We start from the raw sequence: 22,672 nt of genomic DNA, 5'->3' as shown, positions 1-22,672 counted from the left end.
TTAAAATTGAAAACACGACATTTTTCAACATAGCAGTTGGCCTAAATGATGATGGATTTGTCTCAGTCAGAGTGACTCTTCATCATAAATGCCTAAAAGTGACATCACTCAACAAGATCAATTTTAAAACAATTTTAAAAACACTTGGATATGAGGGGTTTTTTTTGAAGTTTAGCAGCAGAGTATTTAAAGTGTGAGGGAAAAAAAATAAAGTAACTAAAAACTTCTGTATGCAAAATGCCCACCAAAATAAGGTTTTAAATACCTGTGCTTTGTAGATGTGTATTAGTATGCAGTCTTGAACTAGAACGGTATTGCATTGTTCCCGGCACAGTCAGCAGTGGCATAATCTCCAGCAGTCGCATATGGCTCTGAAGCTCACAACCTACTGGTTTCAGGCAATTTTAGTTTTTGTCTGGAATCTGAAAATCTTTTAATCTCTTGTACGGCAAAAGGGAGTAACAGGGAGCTGGGATCATTCCCAGATGCTCTGCTGAATCTTCAAAGGCAGAAAGCTTTACTAACAGTACTTGGTGCATCCACTCACTGATCTATGAAAACAAATTAGTCAGGTTTTTCTGTTTCCTTTTAGCTTGTCTGTTTGCTGAAGTAGCTGTTGTTTCAGCCTACTGACTGTATTTCCTTTAGCAGAGGACAGCAGATGGTTGATTTTTTTCCACTTGAAAGATCAAGAAATGTAATAATGCGCATTGTTTCATTGTTATTGCTGTGTCCCACGCATTCCTGGAAGGTCATGCAAGAGAGAAATAATTCAACAGAGCTAAGAATATAAAGGCCTCTCTTTTTCTTTTTTCCCATTCCACTTCTTTTATTCAGAAACACCAGTAATTGTTTCGAAGTCAAGGACATATTTATGTGCAAGACCATTGCTGATGCAGCACTGAGCAGAGCAGTGGCAATTTCCTGCCTCTGAAGCTGGGCATGGTTTAACTCATGGAGCTCTAGGTTCAGTTGTTCAAATCTCCCCTGTGTCTTCAAGTCCACCCCACAAAGAACCCCAAAACCTTTGCAAGCAAGTTTGGGTTAAAAAAGAGTCCAACATGTTGAACAGAATCTAGAGGCTAGGAAATATGCCTAGGTAGTGTAGTGGGCCAACAACCGGCTGTTGGGTGTTGTGAGAAGTTCCTAACAATAACATTGTCTTGGGGCTTCATTTGTTTATATTTTTTAAGACTTTTGGAAATACTCAACTGTATTTGAAGTGTTATGGTCTGCTTTTCTTGAGTTGCTCACACTATCCTGAAATTTTATAGGCATGAGAATAGGTAAATACATGAGGCATAAAGAATAACACAGAAACACATGAATATTTTAGTGTGCTTGTTAGAAGCGCAGCCATGTCGAAGTTAAAAACAGTACATGTCCAATAATTAGGCTTTTTCAGAGACAAATGCATGCTTTACTAATTCTTAGCACATTGAACATGGGTAACACTGCACAGCCATTAACTGTTTCTTAACATTAAGGGTCAGTTGCAACTAAAACTAGAATACTTGCTGAAGGCAATTACTTCAAGACTTCACAGGAGTTAGATGTTTTTCTTCAGGTGTATCTGATTGATGTAGACTCCCCAAACCGTTAGAGTGCCAGCATACATATTTATTACCATCTCTTTAATGCACTTTCCCAGTGTAAAGGTTTTTTTTTCTTCTCCCATGGCAGTTTAAAGAAACATTGTATGCCAAAAAGGCCTTTTGTAAAATACAAAGCACTCCTGCAGGAGTGCTGGCTGGCAAGCACAAATTTTGCAGCTAGCCTATGCACAAATTTTGCAGCTGCCTTTCTTTTAGTAATGGTAAAAATTCTGAAAATGTGTATTCAAGGCTCCTTGTGGGCAGAACAAAATAATTTAAGAAACCTTTTTCATTTAATTGCACGGTTGTGCTACCTTACTGCTAGGGGTTTTTCTGTTGTATTTTTTCTTTTGCGTAGGTAGGTTTTTTTATGTTCATACAGCAGCTGTTCTGCATGTCTGATCACAACCTTTGCAAAACCACAGTTTAACAACTTGAAACAATCCACAGAAAACATAATCCACACTTCAGTGATGATTTCATAGTCCTCTAAAAAATAAAAAGCCCAAGGAAAACCACTAGGATTTGACATTTAATGAAAATCTAGGAAGCAACTTTCCTCTCTCCATCTATATTTAAACTGCTATACACATAGCACTTTAAATTTTATTTAAGGAAGATTTGGGGTGGCGTCTGCATTCAGTATTCCTCACAAACTGACAACATCAAGCAGAAGCAGTAGAGCTGAACTTTGGAAGATGCTTTTATGGTAAGAATTTCATTAATAACAGCAGAGATCAGTAGTAGGTGTTGCACTAATAATCTCTGGGATGCTCCTGCTTCACCTCTATTCTGCTCCAAGTGTCAAGATTTCATCTTCCTTTGGAAACCTGGTTTGTGATTTTTGCTATGTGTAACTTCAATATCATGTGGGAGAGAGCAGCAATGTCAAACCTTATTTATTAAGGATCATTTTAAACTGTATTTCAAGGTAAGTAATAGAACCAGTTCTACTCCCTCCATTAGAGACTCAATGTCCCAATGCCAAACAATGTAATCTGTTAAAATTCAGTGCTGTTCAAATGATATAGTAGGGATTTTAGGTGCAACGTATTTTCATCAATAATCCCAAATAAATAAACCAAGTACCAACATTTTCCTTTCTGCACTTGGTTCCCCAGCAGCCATACAGACCACATAAAATGTTTAATTTCTCAGTGAAACTTCATGGGAAAGACCACGATCAGAAAAGTTTTCTAAAAGCTCTTGGGTGTGACCAAAGCATAATTTTTGAAGCAAGTTAATATGCTAATGAAGGATAAAGTTGTGCATGCACACAAGTGCATTGTATTTAGAATTGTGAAGGAATACAAGTTTAGAGATCTACCTCACCAAAAGCATTTAGGGATCACTTCAAAGAGTTGGACTTAATGATCCTTATGGTTCCCTTTCAACTTGAGATATTTTGTGATTTTGTGTTCCATAGAAAAGGAACAACCTGCATAATATGTGGTCTCACTCATCACAAGAATGATGAAACATTTCCATATCAAGCCATAAAGAAAGAGATAGATAAAAATTACTGTTCTACTCCCTTAGGAGAGGGGGAAGGGAATGGGGGGAAGGGATTAGTGCATGCATTCCTGGGAGGTACATTGAAATAGCCATTGGAATATACCACAAACACTACTCAAATACTTGCACAAAAACCATTTTATTATGAATGCAATGTAGATATAGATTTTTTTTTTTCTTTTTAATCTGAGGTGCTTATATAAACAGACCCATGCTGGCTGAATGACAGTCAGTCTTCAGGGCATGACAGTGGCTGGACACCCTTCAGCTCCAAAGCTTTGCTAAAGTTAATCTCTTGAGGTTTTGCAGTACCCTTGGCGAGCTTCAGAAATCGAACACATCCTTTAAAACGGATATTAGTCGTCAGCCCAAACTGGATCACACCATCTGAAGGAGGGAAAAAAATTAAAAAGTAATTACTTTAGTTTGAGTTGATACTTAATTTTGTTCTTTGACGGTCCTGCATGAGGACAGATGTCCCCAGCAACATATGAATGTTTTATTTGCTGTATATATTTATTATTAAAAAATTACAAACACTTTGAGTAAATGTCAAGAATGCTTATGTCAGATAACAATCCAGACTTCTTTTCTTTTTCCATCCTACTATGACAGTGGCAGAATCTGAACACATATAAACTGCCATTGTAACCCACGTATGCAGCTTGCTACCTACAAATGGTATACAATACACACATGCTGCCCTGCAGATATTTAACTTCTCGAGCTATTTATCCACAGAATAATAGAGGGAAAAAAAGGCCAAAATTGATTCAATTCTCAGTCCTAACATCACAAGAAAGCCAGTTCCTCAGGATGGATTTCAGATGTCATTTACAGACTGGTTTTGACAGTTTTCAAGTATTCTTTTTTTTTTCCTTGCTGATAGTAAAGCCAGGGGTTGGAGTACATCTCTTTCACTAATGAAGGAGGGGATGGAAGTGAGGGTGGTTGGAGTTGGAAGCTGGAAATATTTCTCTCAACTGCTTGAAATTCATGGATTGTTTCTCAGTGTTCTTCCAAGTGAAAAAGTGGCTACAGGCGTGCACTTTGATACAAATCTATGTGATTAATAAAGTAGGAGTTGCAGAAGTAACTTTACACTTGTAGAGACTGTCCGGCCATAGCATTATTGTGTTTCACAGAGGATAAGATGGCTGAATCCATCTGTCTCTTCTTGCACAGGGAAGAGTGATACCAGGAGATGAATGCTAGCTTTTATGGGTACCCAGGAATCTACATTCTCATCCACACTATGGTGGTGAAAATTTTATCTACGCAGAAAATTCTCCATCAGCTAATTCTAACTGGTTTACAACTGTTTTGCACTATTTATGCAGCCAGGAGAAGCTTCAAGAGGACTGGAAAATACTAATACATACTAATTTTAAAAAATCCCTCATACTGTGGTTAAAATTTGTGATGCAGCTGTCTAGGTATTGGGAATATTAGAACAAATCCTGGATGAGTTAGAGTAGACAGCAAAAGAAGACTGAAGTGTTTACACGTGCAGTAGGTTTATTAAATAGTTTCTTAACTTGCCATGTGGCTGAACTCACGAATGTCCCTTCAACATGATGTAAGTGTAGGCTTGTTCTGTACAGATCGCAGTGTTACTGCAATTTGTGTCTCTCCTCTTGACACCCAGTCCAGAACGAGATAATAACTCCATCTGCAGTGTTTCTTCAGTGCTGGCTCCCATGCTAGAATCTTGTTTTGTTATAAAAAGGCTGCCACAAAGCTGTTTTCCTTCTGGCACAAAGTTGTTGGTCTTTATTGGTAGTCATTGTGACTAATGTACAACTCTCATATCTCAGTACCAAAGACAATTTTTTAAATGTTCCAAAGCTTGAGAGAGAAGGCTTTTTAGATGCACTGTATCACACATTAGAATGGGGGAAAAAGCAACTTCCAGAAAATAATTTAGGAATTAACTAACTCAGAGGTGTCTTGCCATTGACCTCAGTATGCACTAGAGCGGACACATACTGCAAACATACTTCGCTTTTTGGTTTGAAAGCTAGAGGGAAAATTTATTATAAATGCAACAAAATTGGTACTTTGCAAACATATTAACTGTATTTTCAGAAAGTAAACTGCTGTTAGAAAATTTATTGACTGTCTAAGAAGAGATGAAAACTAGCATTCATTATCAGCTTAGTGGAAGATGAAGCTTGCTACAGAGCTCAGCCCAATTCTTGATACTGTTCAATTACCTCTGCATAAAGCAAATTCTCTTGAGGGCTTCCAGAATATTGATTATCAAATAGAGATTATGGGCTTTTTTCCTTTAAAACCCAGCAGACCACAAGCAAAGGCATTAATTAGAAAGAGATGGTGTCTTCTTACCTCTCTGTGCAAGCTGTTGTTCTTATGCCTCAGTTCCTCAGGTTTTACAGGCTGATTTACACACAGTGTCCTGCCCCCTCAAGGGCATATATACATTCTTTGGTTAAAATTTGCTGTTCTTAAGTTAAATTTAAATATGCCAAATGCTGTTACTACTGCAACATGACTACTATGCTGTTACTAAACAGAAAGTTTTAAGAGGGAGGCTCTGTGTGTGTGAGCAGCAGAAGGCAGAAAGTCTGTCTGATCCCCTGTGACAGTGACTACATTTGAAATGGGGCAGGGGTATCTGTAAGAGTCTCTTATTGCAGAACTTCTTGTTCTGAAATGCAGCTGAATGCAGAAATGAGCATCCACACCAACTGATACAAAATTGGCCTGTCTTATCCATCATCTTTAGCATACTCACCCTAATTACATTTATGCCATTACCAAGGCAGCGTTATTGGAGCACAAGTAAAGCATAATTTATGTGTTGCCCACTCACCAGGATAACCTCCGACAAAGAGAGGGTCGTTTGTGTCTGCCGAGGTCGAGGCCCTGTTTGGGCTGTCAGACTCCACCTGTCTGCCATCCACAGTCAGCTCCAACCGGTGTTTGATCTTGTTTGCACGAACCTTGTGCCACTGTCCATCACACAGGCTGCCTGGTGCGTCAGGCTCATAGACAGCAGAGAATCGGCCTGCACCATTGTCAACGTGAAACATCACCTGAAAAGCATGGCATAGACGTCAGCCAGCTTTCAAAACAGTCCAGTTCTTTTTGTTTGTTTGTTTCTTTTGTTTGAAGTCAACATGGTTTGACTGTACACACCAAAGCTTTAAGTTAGTACCAGACCCTATGTGGATTGCTGTCCCTCTGGGATCTAGGTTGTATTGCTGAGCTAAACACAAGTGGAAATATGCAAAATTACTCTCTAAGTTGTCATTCTCCCTTTTTTTTTGGTCTTAGTTTTAGGGTGTTTTACACCCCTCCAAAATCTTTATAGTGACAGAATAATTACTGGTTTTCCAGACTGTGATGTAAAAGATATCCACAGGAGAAATTAGTATTACTAATGACAAAGCCTTTCCTCAAATTTCTTATAAGGTCACTCATTTAAGACCTGATGTTGCACTTTTAGGAGACTCAGGTGTCACAGAATCTTTTAAAGTATCTTTTAAAAGTGTAAGAGCCTCTAGATGTATGGGAAGTTGGAAGTGTTGCTCTCCTTCGAGAGCCCTGGTATTGTTTGAGACACCTTGAGATTGGGGTAGTAACCTTGCATTTAAGCTACCTGTGCTGTCTAAAACAGTCGTTATGAAGAGACAAAACTGCTTTGCTACTCACTTTTCCACCTACTAATTCGATGCCAAGCCCATCCATTTTCTGGCTGCTGACTCCTAGGAGAACACCGTTCATTCGCGTTGTACGGAATTCAAATTCCACGAGCAGGTCTGTTCCCACTCTGTATGCACCAACTGGGAGAGAAAACGGGAAGCACAATAAAATGAAGATAAGCATCTAAGACATTATCCCTAATAATCATCACATAAATTGTGCTGAGAGTATGGCAAAGTAACTAAGCATTGTTAATGCACTCCATTTCATATGAAACCATGTAAATAACTTTTACGGCAATTGTGCTTAGTGCAAGACCTTGCTAAGATGTCATATAGCGTCTCCTTAGGTGAGATAACACCAAGAGTTTCATGTATTGGTCTCACCTTGCCTCCAGCCAACAGGAGTTAGGTAACACTGGGAGTTTTTGAAAGCAGAATCTCCTCTTTCTCTCTCTTTTGACTATCACCAGAATTGTTGTTCATTACCTGTTTTGGCAAAGCCTGTTCCATCAAAATAAGTTCCCTTCTGTGCAGTGACAAAACATTTTCCAACGTTGAAGCTGGTAGTTGGATTATCCAGGTCAACAGGTGATTCTGTCATTTTAAAATTCCTGATGCAGCCATCAATGCTATGGAGGATCTGCAGTCAATATTTCAAACAGAATGTAAAACTATGAGAAGCAAGCCTAAAGTATGCAATCAACGAGTCCATTTTCTCTGCTTCTCTGCTGGACTTATGGAGCTGAATAAAACTTAAATTTTACATAGCTAATCCTTAATATCTGATTGTAATTGGAATCTACTCTTGGTCATACTGAGGATGAATTACATTACTTTTCAGGGATGTGATCTGAGTCACATCTATTTGGCTTAATGGAGGGGACATAAAATAATACACCGCATAATGAAACATAGCAAATTACATCAGCAATACAGGAATTTAATGGCCTATACTTTGCCTTTTTAATTGACTAGGTTATGGGGTTTGCAAGTAGATGAAGATAGTGGCTATAGTTCTCTGGGCTGCTGGTAATTTTACTAGGTGGGTTTTTTTTTTTTCCTTCCTTTAATCACTTTACTGTGGGCCTAATGTTGCATGGTAAGACAGAGGTAATGCAGGTAATATCTCTACCCCAATGAACAAAGCCCCTGTGTGAAGGTTGTTGACTGCACATATCTGATGACTGTGGCAGTGATCAGGGCCACTCAGTTGGCCAGAGAGGCAGGTGGAGGCAGGGAATGTGCCCATGTCTGTGGAGGCTCCTGTGCAGGGTAGCAGCTCTGGTTTGGCTTCTGCAGTGGGCACACACAACTGTAACTCCCAGTGGCTGGTCTGGGCACACTTAGAACAGTGGTTTGAGCACCCATGATCCTGCCTGGGGCAGGGGCTCCTCTGGTTGTGGCCAGGGCATCCCAGTGGGACTTCTGAAAGCCACTGGCTTCTCCTCCAGAGCTCTCCCTTCCTTTCTCCCTCCAAGGTCTGCAGAAGCTGCATTTTGGTTCTCAGATTCAGACAGAGGCTTTGATCTTTGACTTAAAGAGTTAGGAAAACCTATCCCTGATACCAGTGGGAGCGAGGAAAATGATAGAACATGCACTTTGAGGAAGAAAAAGAAGATATATTCATAAGCAGTGCAGTAGAAAGGAGGAAAATAAACATCAGTGTAAAAAATTCAGCCTAGAAATATGTACAAATACAAAAAGGATAAAGGCACACCTGCAGAGAGAACTCTTGACTCTGCACACTACCTCGTCTAACAATATTCTGACTTATAATTAGAAAGAATTTCTAAGAAGTTATTTTCTTGTAAATCAAAGCTGTATGTACTGTGAAATTATATAGCTTATTACAGCTAATATACCTTACAATATTTTCACGAAAACTTGAGCAATATCAGTGAATAAATTCAGTTCTGAGCTGAACAATGCTTTCTCTCAGATTCTTCAAAAATAGACTTTTTTGTAATTTCTAAGTAAAAGTCATCTCCAGATCAACAAGTTTTGTTATCAAAAAAGAGAAATGCCAGAAAACAAAACAAATCTTCACTGCAAGAATAAATCACAGAAATGCAAGATTTGTAGACAATTCAATAACATTCTCTAACTTGACAATTTTCTCTTCCCTATGGAAAAGCAGATCTGGTTATACTCTAGCATGGTAACAGGTAGTATGACCTCTATTTCTGAGAGCAGAGCTTTGAGCGCTTAAAATGTGACATTTGCTTAAGCTAAACAAGTGGGTATCAGTCTTCTACACTGAAAAGGAAGCAAACTCACCTATGGTTATATAATGGATTACTGTCTAAAAAGGCTAATGTGTGTTTAGAAGAAAGCCCTAACACATCCTTTCAACTTGGTTTGCTTCAGAGCCTCTACATGAAGCTACAAGACAGCACTATCTCATACATCGTGGTGTATTTTACTGAGCATGACTGGAAGGCAAGCACTGGTTTTTACATGACATTTGAAGCCACAGCTTCATTTAAATCCCAAAGCACGTAAGACTGTCAGGACCTGACACGACTCTTATTGCCAGACTGAGCCATTTATCTGCACGGGTTCCCTCCATTACCTCTGACAAATAGCAGTAGGTAAAGACTTAGTGTTATCTTTCTCCTTAGATTAATATTTGTAAATTGCAGATATATTTCGAAGAGCATGATTTGATACTACTAGGAATTATATGCTGTGGGTAGTTAAGTATTGCTTTTGGTTTTCAGTGCCTCAGATTTGGTTTGGTGAATCCGAACGATCAGTAGATTTGCCTCAGTTTGGGCTTTCTGCACAATCTATTATTTACTAAGAAACATGATGTTACAGGTCTGTTTTCTTTATGGAATACAACTCTCAGATGTAGAGTGGTTACTCATCCCCTTCATTCCCTATCCATCAGTCAATACAGGGACTTCAGCAGGGTCTAGGAATTCCTTTTCTGTATTTATTTCCTCCACCCAAAGAAGGGACTCTTGCTTGTCTACAGACTGGTATTTTCCATTCCATAAACATCTTGGTACAATGGTATTTACTCATGTGCAGCTTCTTTGGGAGTCTGTTTTGTTTCTTTACCAGATTTGTGCTTTGCCTCCTCTTTATGGATTCTCTGTATCTACCCAGGATGAACCCAGACATAGCTCCTACTGACATTTCATTTTTTGTGTGTCTGAACTGTGCTGTACTAGATGCCAAATTAGTTGTTTGCTGTAATTAAATTCACTCGTGTTCTGGGTTCTGCTTTGAAAGAACCCTCTGCACAGAGAGCAAAAGAAAGCATGGAAGATGTTTGTCTCCCATTCTGATACTGGTGTTATCTTGGAGGTTGGAAGTGAATTGGTGAGGTGACTAGGATGGAGTTGTGCAGACAGATGCAGTAAATGGTCTGGGTGAGAGAATACAGTGTTCTTAGTTAACTCTACAAAATTTAGGCCAAAATGATATTTATTTCCCTGGGCTCTCTGTCATCTTCAATGTCAGCACGGAAGCCATGCATTTGAACCAAAACAGTGATAAACTGATATACACACATTTAATTTGGAAACAGAAAGAGGACTTTCATGGCCTTCCTTCAAAACACCCTCTCTTCTCTTTTAGAAATAGCAACACAAAACTGATTATTACAGTAAGCAGCAGTACTACTGGGTACTTTGTCCAGGGTAGTTTTGGCTTCTGCTGCTCCTTCTGGGAGATCCTTTCACTGTTTATTAGCATTTGCTGCTAGATTAATTACAGCCAAAAGACAGGGCAAGTGGTATGCAGGAACCTATACTCTAGCTGTGCAGTGATCCAAGTGGATACAAGTGTATGGAACTTTCTGCTTTTCCAAGAAAGTAAATAACTGCTATTTCAAAAAACCCCTTTTTTTTTTTGCATTAACTGGATTCTGAGTCAGATCTTTCCACTGAAAGAATGTTGTGTACCTCCACTAGAGTCCATTTTATCCATATTCTTGAGAAGTCTGAGGGAAAAGCAAGACAAAATAAAACTGGAAGACACTGGTACCAATCAAGACATAAGGCATGTAAGGTAACTTAAACAAACTTGCTTACCGGACCAATTCTCCTGGTTGTGTAGTTAATGGGCAACCCTCCCACATACAGCATTCCTACAACATCCAGTATATCAGCCTTCTTGGGGCTCACAGTCCTGTTAGAAACACCATCTACTATGAGGTTTCCTTCTTGCTTGATTCGACTTACTTTTATCTAGAAAGACACAAAAATGCAACACAATTACAGGTAGCTTTCTGACAACCAAGCATTTCCAGATCGTAACTACTCTTACAGTCCAAAAGATATAGCAATACATGAGAAAGTAGCAGGGGTGGTTACAGAAGTACCATGGCAGCAACTGTGGATAATATTTATGGACAAAGCCCCTGAGCGAGGTTTTGTGCCAGCATCTGACTGTGTGTTAATTGCATCTGGGTCAGTAGGCATCATGACAATTGTTTATTAGAATTACTGAAAAGACTTGAGATTCCTTTAAAATGCTTCATTGTTATGTTATAACAGGCATGGCACAGTATTTTTTTTTCCTGGAATCAGACAGCAATTTTAAGTAGTGAGAAGAGATAAGTACTTCAGAATAAATGCTGAATGTATGGCACCGGTCGCAAATCTTTATAGCAGCACATGTTTGCAGACAATATTGGGTTTATGATTCCACTAGCTTGGACATGCCTCAGATCATAGTTCATGCTAGAGTAAATATAATACCAACTACGTTCTGTTGGTATTTCGGCTTCTGTTCAGACAAATGGACTGTGAATAGCATGGAAGGAGTGCAGTTGCTGAAGAGCTGAGGAAATTCGAGGCCAATGTGTTTCCAAAAGTTTATATTTAAATCTATACAAATCAGTATAATAATGGTTCTGCATAAAAAGGGGGATAAATGCAAAATGCATCATGCATGCTAGCAGATTTCTAAACAGCACAGTAGTTGGCTCACCAGAATAGCAAAGAGAGACAAATAGCATTTTTTGGCTTTTCTTTAACATGGCTGCTCCTGCTCCAGTGTGGCAGTGTACCTGTCATGCAGTGGGAATCACTGAACACTGACAAGGGCGGAATGAAGGTGAGGGCCTGAACCTGGTGTTTACAGGCAACTGCAAATTTGAGACAGATAACTACACCTTGGGCAGAAGGAAGATTAGATGAGTGAGACAGGAGCTGGGAATAGACATTCTTACAGAGGACCTAAACAGACAGCAGGATAGCAGCAGCACCAAGTGGCTTCTGTAGGCCTGATGGAAATGTTTTAACTCAAATCATTCCAAATGGGGAAAAGGTTGTCACTAAAAGGATTATTTTAAGGAGAAGCCCCTGCTTTCTCAGAAAAAAAGACTATGGCCTTTTCCTAAAACCCCTGCCTTTCCTCCTCCCGTTCTGAAAAATTTTTTGTGCTTTTTGGGAACTGTGACTTTGTCTCTATTCTCCGCTATAGAAACAGGATCTACAAAAAGGGTCCCCCCTCTTGTGGAGTGTCAAGCTGTATGCCCAACGAGCACAATCTTCCATTAAGAAATATATGCTCCATTTAGTTCCCTTAGAATAAAAAAAAAATGGCTAAAAAAGCAAAAGTATCTTCTGCGTGTACAGAGGGAGTAGCAGAATGGGGCCTTGGTCTACTGCCAGTGCTCCCAGGCATTATATGAAAGAGATAAATGATTACTACAACCTCATTTTTTCCCTTTATGAAATACCTTGGCGTAGAGCAGTTGCTATCATCAAAAAGTTCATGACTAAAAATCTCGTGAAAATAAAAATCCTGGAGAACAGAGTGGGAATGAGGCAATTAAAGTGTAAGAGAAAATGCAATTAGATTTTTTTTCTCATTTGGGGATGAGATGTGGATGCTGAATTTCTAAATATCTGTACAAAATTCAATGTAACTTACAGTATATAAATTCAACACCTAGTTACATGTGTACTTTTCTTCTCTAACAGTGCCTTCCAGCATGTCACCTAATGAATATACTGTGTGTCTGTTGTCCTGGGCCCAGTAAATAGTGAATTTCATGGTTGTGATATTATTCCTTCTCTTAGCATCCAAATGCCACAGGTATTGCATATAAGGCTCCCTCTCATAAAGTCACAGAAGGTGCTGCCAAATACATCCATGAATATAATATTTATTCCCTACTGAATTAATAATCCAGGGAAGGTTTACTTACATGTTACTTTTTTTTTCCTTTTGTTCTTAGCACTCTGATTTAACAATGACATTATTAATGTAGAAACAACTGGTTTTAATGATGTATTCCATCATTGTGAGCTGATACTCACATGAGCCCTATTAAGCAGGAAGGAACATTTTCTGCAGTTCTTTACTATATATGGGTCATATTTTAAATATGTTCAGAAATATGTGTTTCCTGAAGGATAAATTTCTGTGTACCAGTGCATCTGACACAAATTTTGCTAGATGTTTTTTTTTTTCCCCAGCAAATTCTAGTTGTAAAGTTTGGCTTGTGTGGACTACATTTTGCAAATATCTTAAGGCAAAACAAAGCTCACTCTTACCATTACAAAGAATAATTTAGAATTAGAGACTATTATACCTGGTGCCACTGGCCATCATTTATTTTGTTGAAAATCACTGTGCTGGTGTTTCCACTCCCCAGATCATAACTGAAGTAAGGCAGACCATTCTTTATCTGAACTGTAGCAAAATCAGCATGGTTGATGCGGGCCATATAAAACAGCAAGCCAGAATCAGCTGTTGTTCGGACTTCAAATTCAATTGTAAGCCTAGAAATCAAACAAACAGGAAATAGTAAAAAAAGAAAATATATTTGGAGTCAGGTACTAGACAAATTCAGCTGCTTTACCTTTTTGTGGTTTTTTCTAAAAAAATTTTATACAGCTAGTGGCCAATTTTACTTGTCCATTAGAGCTCAAGAAAAATAATCCGGTTGCATGCAAATTGGATTTCACACGTATCTGATCCCTGACATGTAAGCATTCATCAGTTCCTTTGCTGTGCAGACACAAAACTACAATCTTGGCATAGAATTTCAAGATATAATTCTCAGCTGCAGCTGTAGCAGCTAGAAAATCCCAGCGCTTGTAAAATTCCAGCAGCATTACCCATCATCCACACACATAATGCTCACACAGAGGAGAGAGCTGTAGTGACAGCTGGCAAATGTTGAGTTTCTAATGAGTTGTATTGCCTGAAGACAGGTTGCAAAACTTTTAAAGATGCAGAGAGAAGAGTTTACAATGAGGATATAAAACACTTATTCTGATCTCTCCTAAGAGAAAACGAGGCTGTGTCTGAGCAAACCTGCTGACCCTTTGGACAGAATGGTAATGTTGAGAACCTCCTCTACAGCAAAGAACCTGTGAAGAAATTATTTAGATTCTCTAATGCTAAGGCAACACATCACTAACCTTGCTCAAGCTGAGCTGCAAATTCAGTACCTGAAAGCAGCTGATAATAAAAATGTGAAAAATCATTGCATAAAACTGATCAGACCAGGATCATTCCTAGTTTTCTAGGATTAGCATATGTGGTACAACATCTTTATAGGGATAAATAAGTATGAGGCTAACGGATTTGGAAACTATAAGCAGCGAAATTGCTTAGTGGTGTGACATGGCACATTTGTTAATGACCATGTGTCTTCAGAGCAAAAATGAATAACTAACAAGGTCTAGCTTCACAAATCCATTGAAAAAAGCTGCACTTCTACAAACAGTTCATGGAATTCCTTTGCATGTCAACATCTATATGTATATGTTGTTATACTTTGGGGTGGCGATGTCATTTTTCCTGTTTACTGTGCAAGCTTGACCTTAACTATTGGGGGAAAAGGGAAAGAAGTTTTGCTTATTGAAAGAAATTATCAAGTTACTGAACAAAAAACCTTTCTTCTGAAAAAGCAATCTGTGAAGTCAGTTGCATGACCTGGTTCCATTATTCTGTTTGGTTTTTAGCAAATCAGTCTGGGATCTGTGTGTGCCCAAACCTTTACAAACAAAGAGGTAAATTGTTTCTATGAGAGCTACTTAGGTGGGCACTTGATTGCCTAGATTTCATGCTTTAATGCTTTTTGACGTTTGCTTAATGAAATTGATTAGTCATGGGATGTGATCTTTTTCAGATTATGTCCATACTTTTGGGAGACGCCTTTGACACAATTAGGAGGGGCATTTTGTTTTGAAATTTTTCCATCAAAACTCACTGCTGAAACAAACAACATACCTGTTTTTCACTTTGGTGTCATCAAATGCAACTGCAATGTGGCTGTTCCTTGAAAGACCAAATTGCTTGCCACCTTCTAAAATGGATGGTTCTGTGTCAGTAGCACAGGAATCCTGCAAAATAGACAGCAATCATACAAACTTCATATTTTGTATCTGTATCTGTGCATATGCTGGCAGTCTTCCAGCTGCTCAGGACTGAGAATATTGTACTTAATCTAGAGACTGGCCCTGCAATTTTCCAGTGTGCTGATGTCTCATCACACCAGCTAAAGTTATAAACCAGTATGACAGGAACTTGGAGTAAAAGCAGAGCTCATTAAGCTGGCTGTAAAAGCAAATAAAAATGATATATGAACATTGCTGCTTTCATGCTTTCACCAGTGGACATTTACAAGACTCTTAAGTGATTTCCAGGCAGCTCAGTGTACCCTTAGCTCACATAACTGAGTTTCACGCAGTAGGATTCCCTCTTACAGAAATGAAGCAAGAATTCAAGTTTTAAAGGGATGCTTTGTTGTCAACTTGAAATCTAGTAACCTTAAAAATAATGAGTTAAAAGTAGTTTCAGATCCTGCAGCTGTCAATGAGTCCTTCATTTTACTTCCTTATATTGTTTTACAACTGTATTCTTAGCTTAATGTGCTGTTGTTTCCTCCAGTGCTGTTGAAAGGCCCCCACAAACAATCAGGGAATCCAAATAACTCCTGGATAGATGTAACAACTGTTTAACTCCCCAGCTGTCTAATGTAGAGACATTACCCAGGTTGTAAAGAAAGAAACCCCTCCCTGTCGTTCCACTTCTATTAATCTTGAAGTGGTGCAACAATGCAAGGTAAAATATCTTCTGTTCACTATAATTTTCTCCTTTTAATTTCACCAGGTCTTTTAATCTCTGGTATACAAGCTCTTGTATAGGGGTGCCTGGGGCAATGCGAGACCATGGTAATTACCAGCTTCTACTCATGTCTGGCTTTTGCCTCCCACTGAGAGTATTGTGAAGAAACTACTCAAAGGATCTAAATCAACACAATATCAGACAATACCGCTGGGAAAGAAACAAACTTTGATAGCTGCAAGCTCTGTTTTTAAGCACTGTGGCTGCTATCATTTTGGATTGGTGACAGTCTCTTATTTGAGCCCTGACTCAGCAGGGACCTGCAAAGCACAAGGTGCGGTGCCTTGCTGACAGAGTTCTTTCTCTGAAACAGTTTGAAAATGTCGTGAGTGACTTAAGCACTGAGATTTCAACTGCAAAGAAGAAATTTCTTGCCCCCTGCCACTCAGTTTTTCAGTAATATTTTTTGCTTTCACACGTCACAAAAATCTTCATAACAGTGTAGAGGACTTCTAAAATATAGTTTTACATAATGAATACTCTGGTTTGAATATGACAGAGTAGAACGCCACGCATTATGACAAGAACAATTGATACATCAATATGCAACAGAGGGAAAAAACAGGGAAAATTCACCAGGACCAAGCAAGGTTATGAATGTATGACACCAGTCTTCCAGTGATCATCAAAAAGAAAAAAAAAAAAATACTCCCACGATGCAGGGTAAAATTTCGAATTATTTTAAGCTTTACGGGCTTATCTAGAGATCTAACAACTAAGTTAATCACAATACTATGCATATAATACCTTCAATTACATTTGAGCTTGCTGAAACTTGAAGATAGGGAATAACAACTGGTACTGGAAGGGATTGGAAAATACACACACACATCTTTCTCTGGCATGCTTTTACATTTTACATGGTAAAAGAATATATTCTGACTGTAAATTTAATCCTAGACTAATATATGTTAGTAAAGGGTCTGACCCTGACACAAGGTGCTCCCCAGCATCAGTAAACACTGCAGTTTTTCTTCATTCCAGCAGGATGACTGTAAGAAAGGGCAAGGAGTGTGGGAGAGTGTCCAACACACCATTGTGGTTGGAATCATAGCATACACTGATTATTTACTAATAACTACTTATAATAGTAAGCATTCATCAGGCTGATGTGGAACAGTCAGCAAAAGGAAAAAAAAAATCAGTAGGGCATGTTTGAAAAACTTCCATACTTTATTCACAGCCCTGTGTCTGCTTTTATCTAAGGACAGCCAGCTTTACAGCTTTCGCAAGACTGTGCACTAAGCATGGATCATCAACCTGTATTAAAATATCTCAGCTTTGTTTTCTTGCCTAATGGCCTTAATGTGTCCTGGCTGCTTAATAGTCTCCCATATTACACGAGTGCCTGAACTCTTCAGCTGCACTTTACTTTGGTCTTGTAAGATGTCAGGGACTTAACTGGTAGGTCAAGAAGCTCGGGTATGGCAGTGGGAATGAAGAACAGAGGAGGCCACTGGTGGACTGTCACACATTCTCCATATTCTCATTTGCTGTATTAGTAATTACAAAGAAAGCAATTAGTAGAAAGAGCACTGAAGCAGTCCCCACAGTTCACTGAATACTGTTAATAGCACAATGCAGAAATGCATGGATCAGAAGAGAGAGGTACCGTCATGGAGTCAAAGGCAGAAGTAATGCTGGCGCTCCTCATTTCAGCGGCAAGCGAACCCTGAGAAGCAGGGAATAACGTGAGGCAGGAGTAGCAGATACCCAGTGTTGAGGAACATTTTGGCATCCATAGCAAGCAGCAGCAGACTGGTGGCTGGTGTATTTCCCAACTGTCCTACTTACGAATCTTTTCTTGCTTTTAGTACAGGGAAGGTTTTTTTCTCATTTGGGATTCAACTGCCCTCCCCTTTGACATGCAGATAGATGTATGTAGGTAAAAAAGCTCCTAAAAGGACTTAAATAGACCATGTACCTTATTTAAGCCTCCTATGTGAAAATACTTTTTTCTGCTGTACATTTTCCTTCTACACTGAGATACTGTATAATTTACTGTCATATGAGGGCCGTCTCATATGAGTGCTACCTCATTACCAGACTGTAGTTACTTTGTTGCAACAGTCCCCTGAAAAATACTTTGAAGAACTACTAATATCAATGTAACAGCTATCCAAAAGCTTGCCTTATTTAAAATAGTTTCAAGTCTTCAGCATACTGAAACGGTTTCATTATTTTCAAGAGAGAAGTGGAGTAATGGTGCTTTATTTAGATTTTTATTTCGAATTCCTGTTTTAAATTAGCACTGCTCTAGATACGTGATATACACAACTCACATTGTTACAAAGAGACTAGTTTCTGATACTAATGAGTAGACCTATTCCTCTCAATTTTGCTATTTTAAAAGTTAGTGTTTATAATCTTAGGAAGCGTACACTTGCTCTTTCATGCTCTTCTGTGGTTTGCTTTTTGTTTTGTTTATAAGGCTTGATCAAGGGATACTATGACTGCATTCCTTCACAATCGTGACCATTAAACTGGATAATCTTTTTTACCTTGTTGTTGCCTGGTTCCTTATCTTTCTATAGTAGCCTTACTGTACTGCAAATTTGCTTTAAACTCCAAACAGAAAAGCTGCACTGGAGCCCTGGTGCTACAACTACTCCACCTTGTGGGAACGAACCACAACCGCTTCCCTAGAGCATTGAGAGGCCAGTGTTTGTAACTGTGGGGCTCGGGATACGGTAATAACTGAGATGGAGCTTGTCTGTCTTGAACCCAAGGCTCCCATTTCCAGGTACGTGATGTGGAGATTTCAGTAGTGCCTGACAAATCCTTCTAGATAAAGCTGTGCCATAGATACCTGGCCAACAAAGGTGGTCACATATTTCAAACAGAATTTCGGTTCTTAACTTCTCAAAACGATCTTATTATTGAAGTGTAAATTCCAATGCTCCTAACTGGGGAACATGCAGTTTTTTCACACCATTTTGAAGCCTCACTCACACTGAACTATAGCCTGCATAAACCTGCTGGCTGTATTCAGGTCTAACAAAATACAAATAATTTTCCTCTCAAAAATATCTTCCAGTGTATATATTATTGATTTTAATATTCAGATGTGTCAACATATGTTCTGTGAACAGTAAAATGTTGCATCAATCTACAAAACTACTACACTTGTGAGAGAAGAAGTTTTGTCCTTAAATTTTGTTGTATAAGACTGCTTGCCACTATGTAGCTGTTTATTTCTGGTAACAACAGTTGAGCTCAATTTAGCAGAGACTGGGGTTTCATTTTGTAATTCTCCTGACTAAAGTTACAAAATAGCAGTAGAGGAATTGCCATATCAAATAGGCCTCCTGGTTTATCTTTTTCTTCATCCTGTCACTGACAAGGCTGTTATCATATGCATCAGAGAACAGCACAAGAAATATCGTAATGAAATGGATTTCCCATGGGAAAATTTCCCTTCCAAACCCAAGCAGATATTGCTTGGCTTACATCCTGAAGTGTAAGGGTTTATGGCAAAGCATGCAAGCCAAAGAGAATTCTAAACCTATATCGTTCTTTAAATTACTGTTGTGATAATCCAAGCAAATTTTATCTACCAGTTTTCCATTATCTACAGGTTTTACTGACCTGCAACAAGGTGTTTCATGTACAGAATCATGCTGAATTGTTACTATTTTTGCGGCAAAGTGCTTCATTATTCCTGATGAATAGCCTTTCAATTTTGCCTGGAAATAGAAATTTTTCAAACTCTACCTGACTGAAGTGATTCATACTTACAAGTGCTGATGATAGAGATGGTGTTGGAGGAGGAGAAGCAGGAGGGATTCTTGGCCCTTCTTTCTCCCCATTAGTGTCTGGTTCAGGTTGGACCAGAACTGTTGCACGAGTGGGTTTATCTTCATCCTCAGGTGGCCTAACTTCTGGTTCTAGTGTGGGACATCGGCCAATATCTGCATTTTCAAAGGAGACGGGTTGAGCGAAGTCCATAGGGCTGAGAACACACAAAAAGAGTGATGTCTGTTATTAGTTTTTCTGCCTTTTTACCACCCTTTTATAAAGAACAGCTACATGCTGCAGTGTAATTTCTCTTCACAGGATACAAAAGCCAGGACTCATCCCATCCTGTACAGGTAGGTACAGGTAGAGAAATGGGACACTTCAACTAGAGGCAATAGTGACCATCGGTTTTTCTTCCTACAGTCAGTGCAAAGAGACAGGCATCCCCTTTGGCAAACTTTACAGGCCTATGTAGTTTCAGTGGTATCGCAGAGAAGTCCTTTACTCTGATGTGGAGTGATAAAATCCTAATTTAGGTACCTCAGATATATGAAAGGAAGATTTAGATGGAAACTTTCTATAGAGGCTTTATTTTATTCATCATTGCCTTTCCTTTTACTCAAATGTTCCTTCCAGACTACTGCACTTTCCACAAAGTAAATTGATTCCCATGGTGGTTCTCAGAATTTTGACTTCTCTTGGAAGTCAACCTTACCTAAAATAAAGTATTATAGTACACCATAAATACCTATCGCTGATGCACATCTTACTGCAGTGTTACTGCTGAATTTCTCTGATTTTGTGGATAAACAGACAGTGTTGGCTTGTCTGTAAAACAGCTCATTAATTGCACAGCCTATGGAGCATACACTGTAGACAAAAAAAAGGAATGGCATATAAAGAAAAGAGATCATATTCCAGGATCTGCTGCTAGTATGATTCGTTACAACAATGAACATTCTTCTGGAAACCAAGGTAGTTAACCAGATCTCATTAACTGGACATTTGTTGGCATCATTGAGACTTACGTGGCATTAATGACAAGATTCCATATACAGCCCTCAAATGGTGGTATGTTTCTGACAGGTGAAGTCTGAAACTGCGAAGAAGTACCCCCCACAAAGAGCTTCTTAACAGAGATGGGCTGGTCTGATGGCAACCTCTGAGTCTGGACTTTGTCTTCATCGACTTGAACACTGAACATGCTGTGGAAAAGATTTGAAAGCAAAGAAATATGTATTTTACTCTGGTTATTTCTTGTATTGAAATCACCCCGTTGCAGGCCCCATTTACTCCTGTACCAGCTGTAACAATGAGCAACTCAAATTATGTAATTGGTGGCTCACATTAAATGCATATTAACCACTAGAGGGGTTTCAGCTGCTCCTGTGCTTCCTTGGTTGTTGTTCGACAAAGCCTGGCAAAACTGTGCTGTAGAGGGGTGATAATGTCAGACTGTGGCTGCATAGGAAGAAGTGGTTTGTGGTTTGGCAACACTGACACAGCAAGGGCTGAGCTGGCTGTACTGTGATGGTAGATAAAATCATCTAGAGCTCAGCAGGATGGGAACAGCATGGGGTCACATTTTGTTTGGACTCCCTATTTCCCTATGACCTTCTTGCTGGGGCACAACCACTGCTACTGACTGCAGGATCCAGGGCAGACATATGGTACACTTTTTAAAGATCTGGTAGCTTTTTATGTGGGAGGTGGCAGGGTAGGAAAATTGCTGATTGCTCATCATGTACTGATACAGGTGCTATAATTCATTCCCATGGGCATTTCACATGGCAAAAGCAAAAGACAAAGCTGTCCCATGGTTACTGTTAAGGCTGAAGAGAGGAAGGTAGAAGCCTCTGCAGCACCACTGGCTGACTAATAATCAGTTTTTGGCAAATAAACTCCCTTTTGTCAACTGCAAATATACTGAACTCCAATATTATTTCTTAACTATAATTACAAATGCTAGCAACTGAATATTGAAAATGTATATTGAAAAGAGGCCTGTTTTCAAATGCAAAATGCTTGGCTTTGTTATTTACACACATCCTAGGCAGAATTGGATAGTGACTTAAGCACCTGAATTACGTAAGTGCTGTACTACGAGCAAATTTTCCAGTTTCCTCATAGTTTTGGATGGATTAATTTGGTCTGGAGTCTGGCTGCAGAGTAAGAAACATGATTAATTTTTCAAAGGGTTAGAGAAAGCAGTTATTAAAGGACTTATCTCTGAGGACAATCCCTATGATATCTTCCAGACCCTTCAGCAGTGGAAACAGAAGGAAAGAGATTTCTCTAGAGGCAGTTCAGAGCAAAAGACTAATTTAGGTTCCATGAAGTGTCCCAGAGAGGACACTGCCCTTCTCTGCCTTCAGAGGTAGTGTAGGGAAGTCAGATTGCCAAGACTCAAGTTATCCTTTGTGCTAATGTATCTTAGACATGGCTAACCATGGTAAACATTTTGGGTCCAAGCAAAACCATGCAGTGATGTACATTAGTCTTCAACAATATTGTATTTCATAATTATATGGACAATTATCTCTCTGCAGAGTTTTCCCAGGGTGTTCCTCACATTTAAAAAAAAAAACAAACAACTTGAGTTCATGAGCAGAGGAAGGGTTAATCTTAATTTGTGTCTTTTCACATCCATTTCAGGTTATAGAAACTTCAGAGTTCAGACAATTTGTTTTGTAACAAAGCTACTTTGAAAACACAGAGGTCTCATCTGAACGAGCACCATCACTGGATGGCATTGTACACCAATTTTTGCCTTGATGTACTCTCACAGGTACGCTCATAAGGTCAAGCTACTGTACTTGCTATAGCACTGCATAGAAGAATTTATTTTGTTGTTTAGAGCCTTCTGTTATCATCTGCATATTTGTGTTCTGTCACAGTGACACAAAATGTATCACAAAATGCAGTCATCCATTTCCAAAATAACTTTTCCTTCCAAAGCATTTATGGGTTGGCTTTGATCTAGTCACTGAAGTAGAGGAGATTTATTGACTGGAGGCATTATTTACGAGAGGTTTTCTAACAATACAATAG

At 39.0% G+C, this 22,672-nt stretch overlaps 1 protein-coding gene across 4 annotated transcripts in view; it reads right to left on the bottom strand.

Moving 5' to 3' along the window:
* Window positions 1-1,326: 1,326 nt before the first annotated feature.
* Window positions 1,327-22,672, bottom strand: part of LAMA2 (laminin subunit alpha 2) — a 345,325-nt gene continuing 323,979 nt past the window's right edge. For all 4 annotated transcript variants that reach the window (XM_048296906.1, XM_048296908.1, XM_048296907.1 and 1 more), the window contains 9 exons: window positions 20,650-20,826; window positions 19,622-19,835; window positions 14,987-15,099; window positions 13,338-13,527; window positions 10,825-10,980; window positions 7,268-7,421; window positions 6,789-6,919; window positions 5,947-6,169; window positions 1,327-3,497 (listed from right to left, as the gene is read on the bottom strand). In XM_048296906.1, the coding sequence (XP_048152863.1) occupies window positions 3,340-3,497; window positions 5,947-6,169; window positions 6,789-6,919; window positions 7,268-7,421; window positions 10,825-10,980; window positions 13,338-13,527; window positions 14,987-15,099; window positions 19,622-19,835; window positions 20,650-20,826 (1,516 nt within the window). In that variant the 3' untranslated portion in view covers window positions 1,327-3,339. The remainder of the gene's footprint in view (window positions 3,498-5,946; window positions 6,170-6,788; window positions 6,920-7,267; window positions 7,422-10,824; window positions 10,981-13,337; window positions 13,528-14,986; window positions 15,100-19,621; window positions 19,836-20,649; window positions 20,827-22,672) is intronic.

This window comes from Corvus hawaiiensis, chromosome 3, assembly GCF_020740725.1.
Source record: "Corvus hawaiiensis isolate bCorHaw1 chromosome 3, bCorHaw1.pri.cur, whole genome shotgun sequence".
Lineage (NCBI taxonomy): Eukaryota > Metazoa > Chordata > Aves > Passeriformes > Corvidae > Corvus > Corvus hawaiiensis.
The sequence above is the reverse complement of the archived record's forward strand: the minus strand, read 5'-3'. Positions and strand labels throughout refer to the sequence as shown.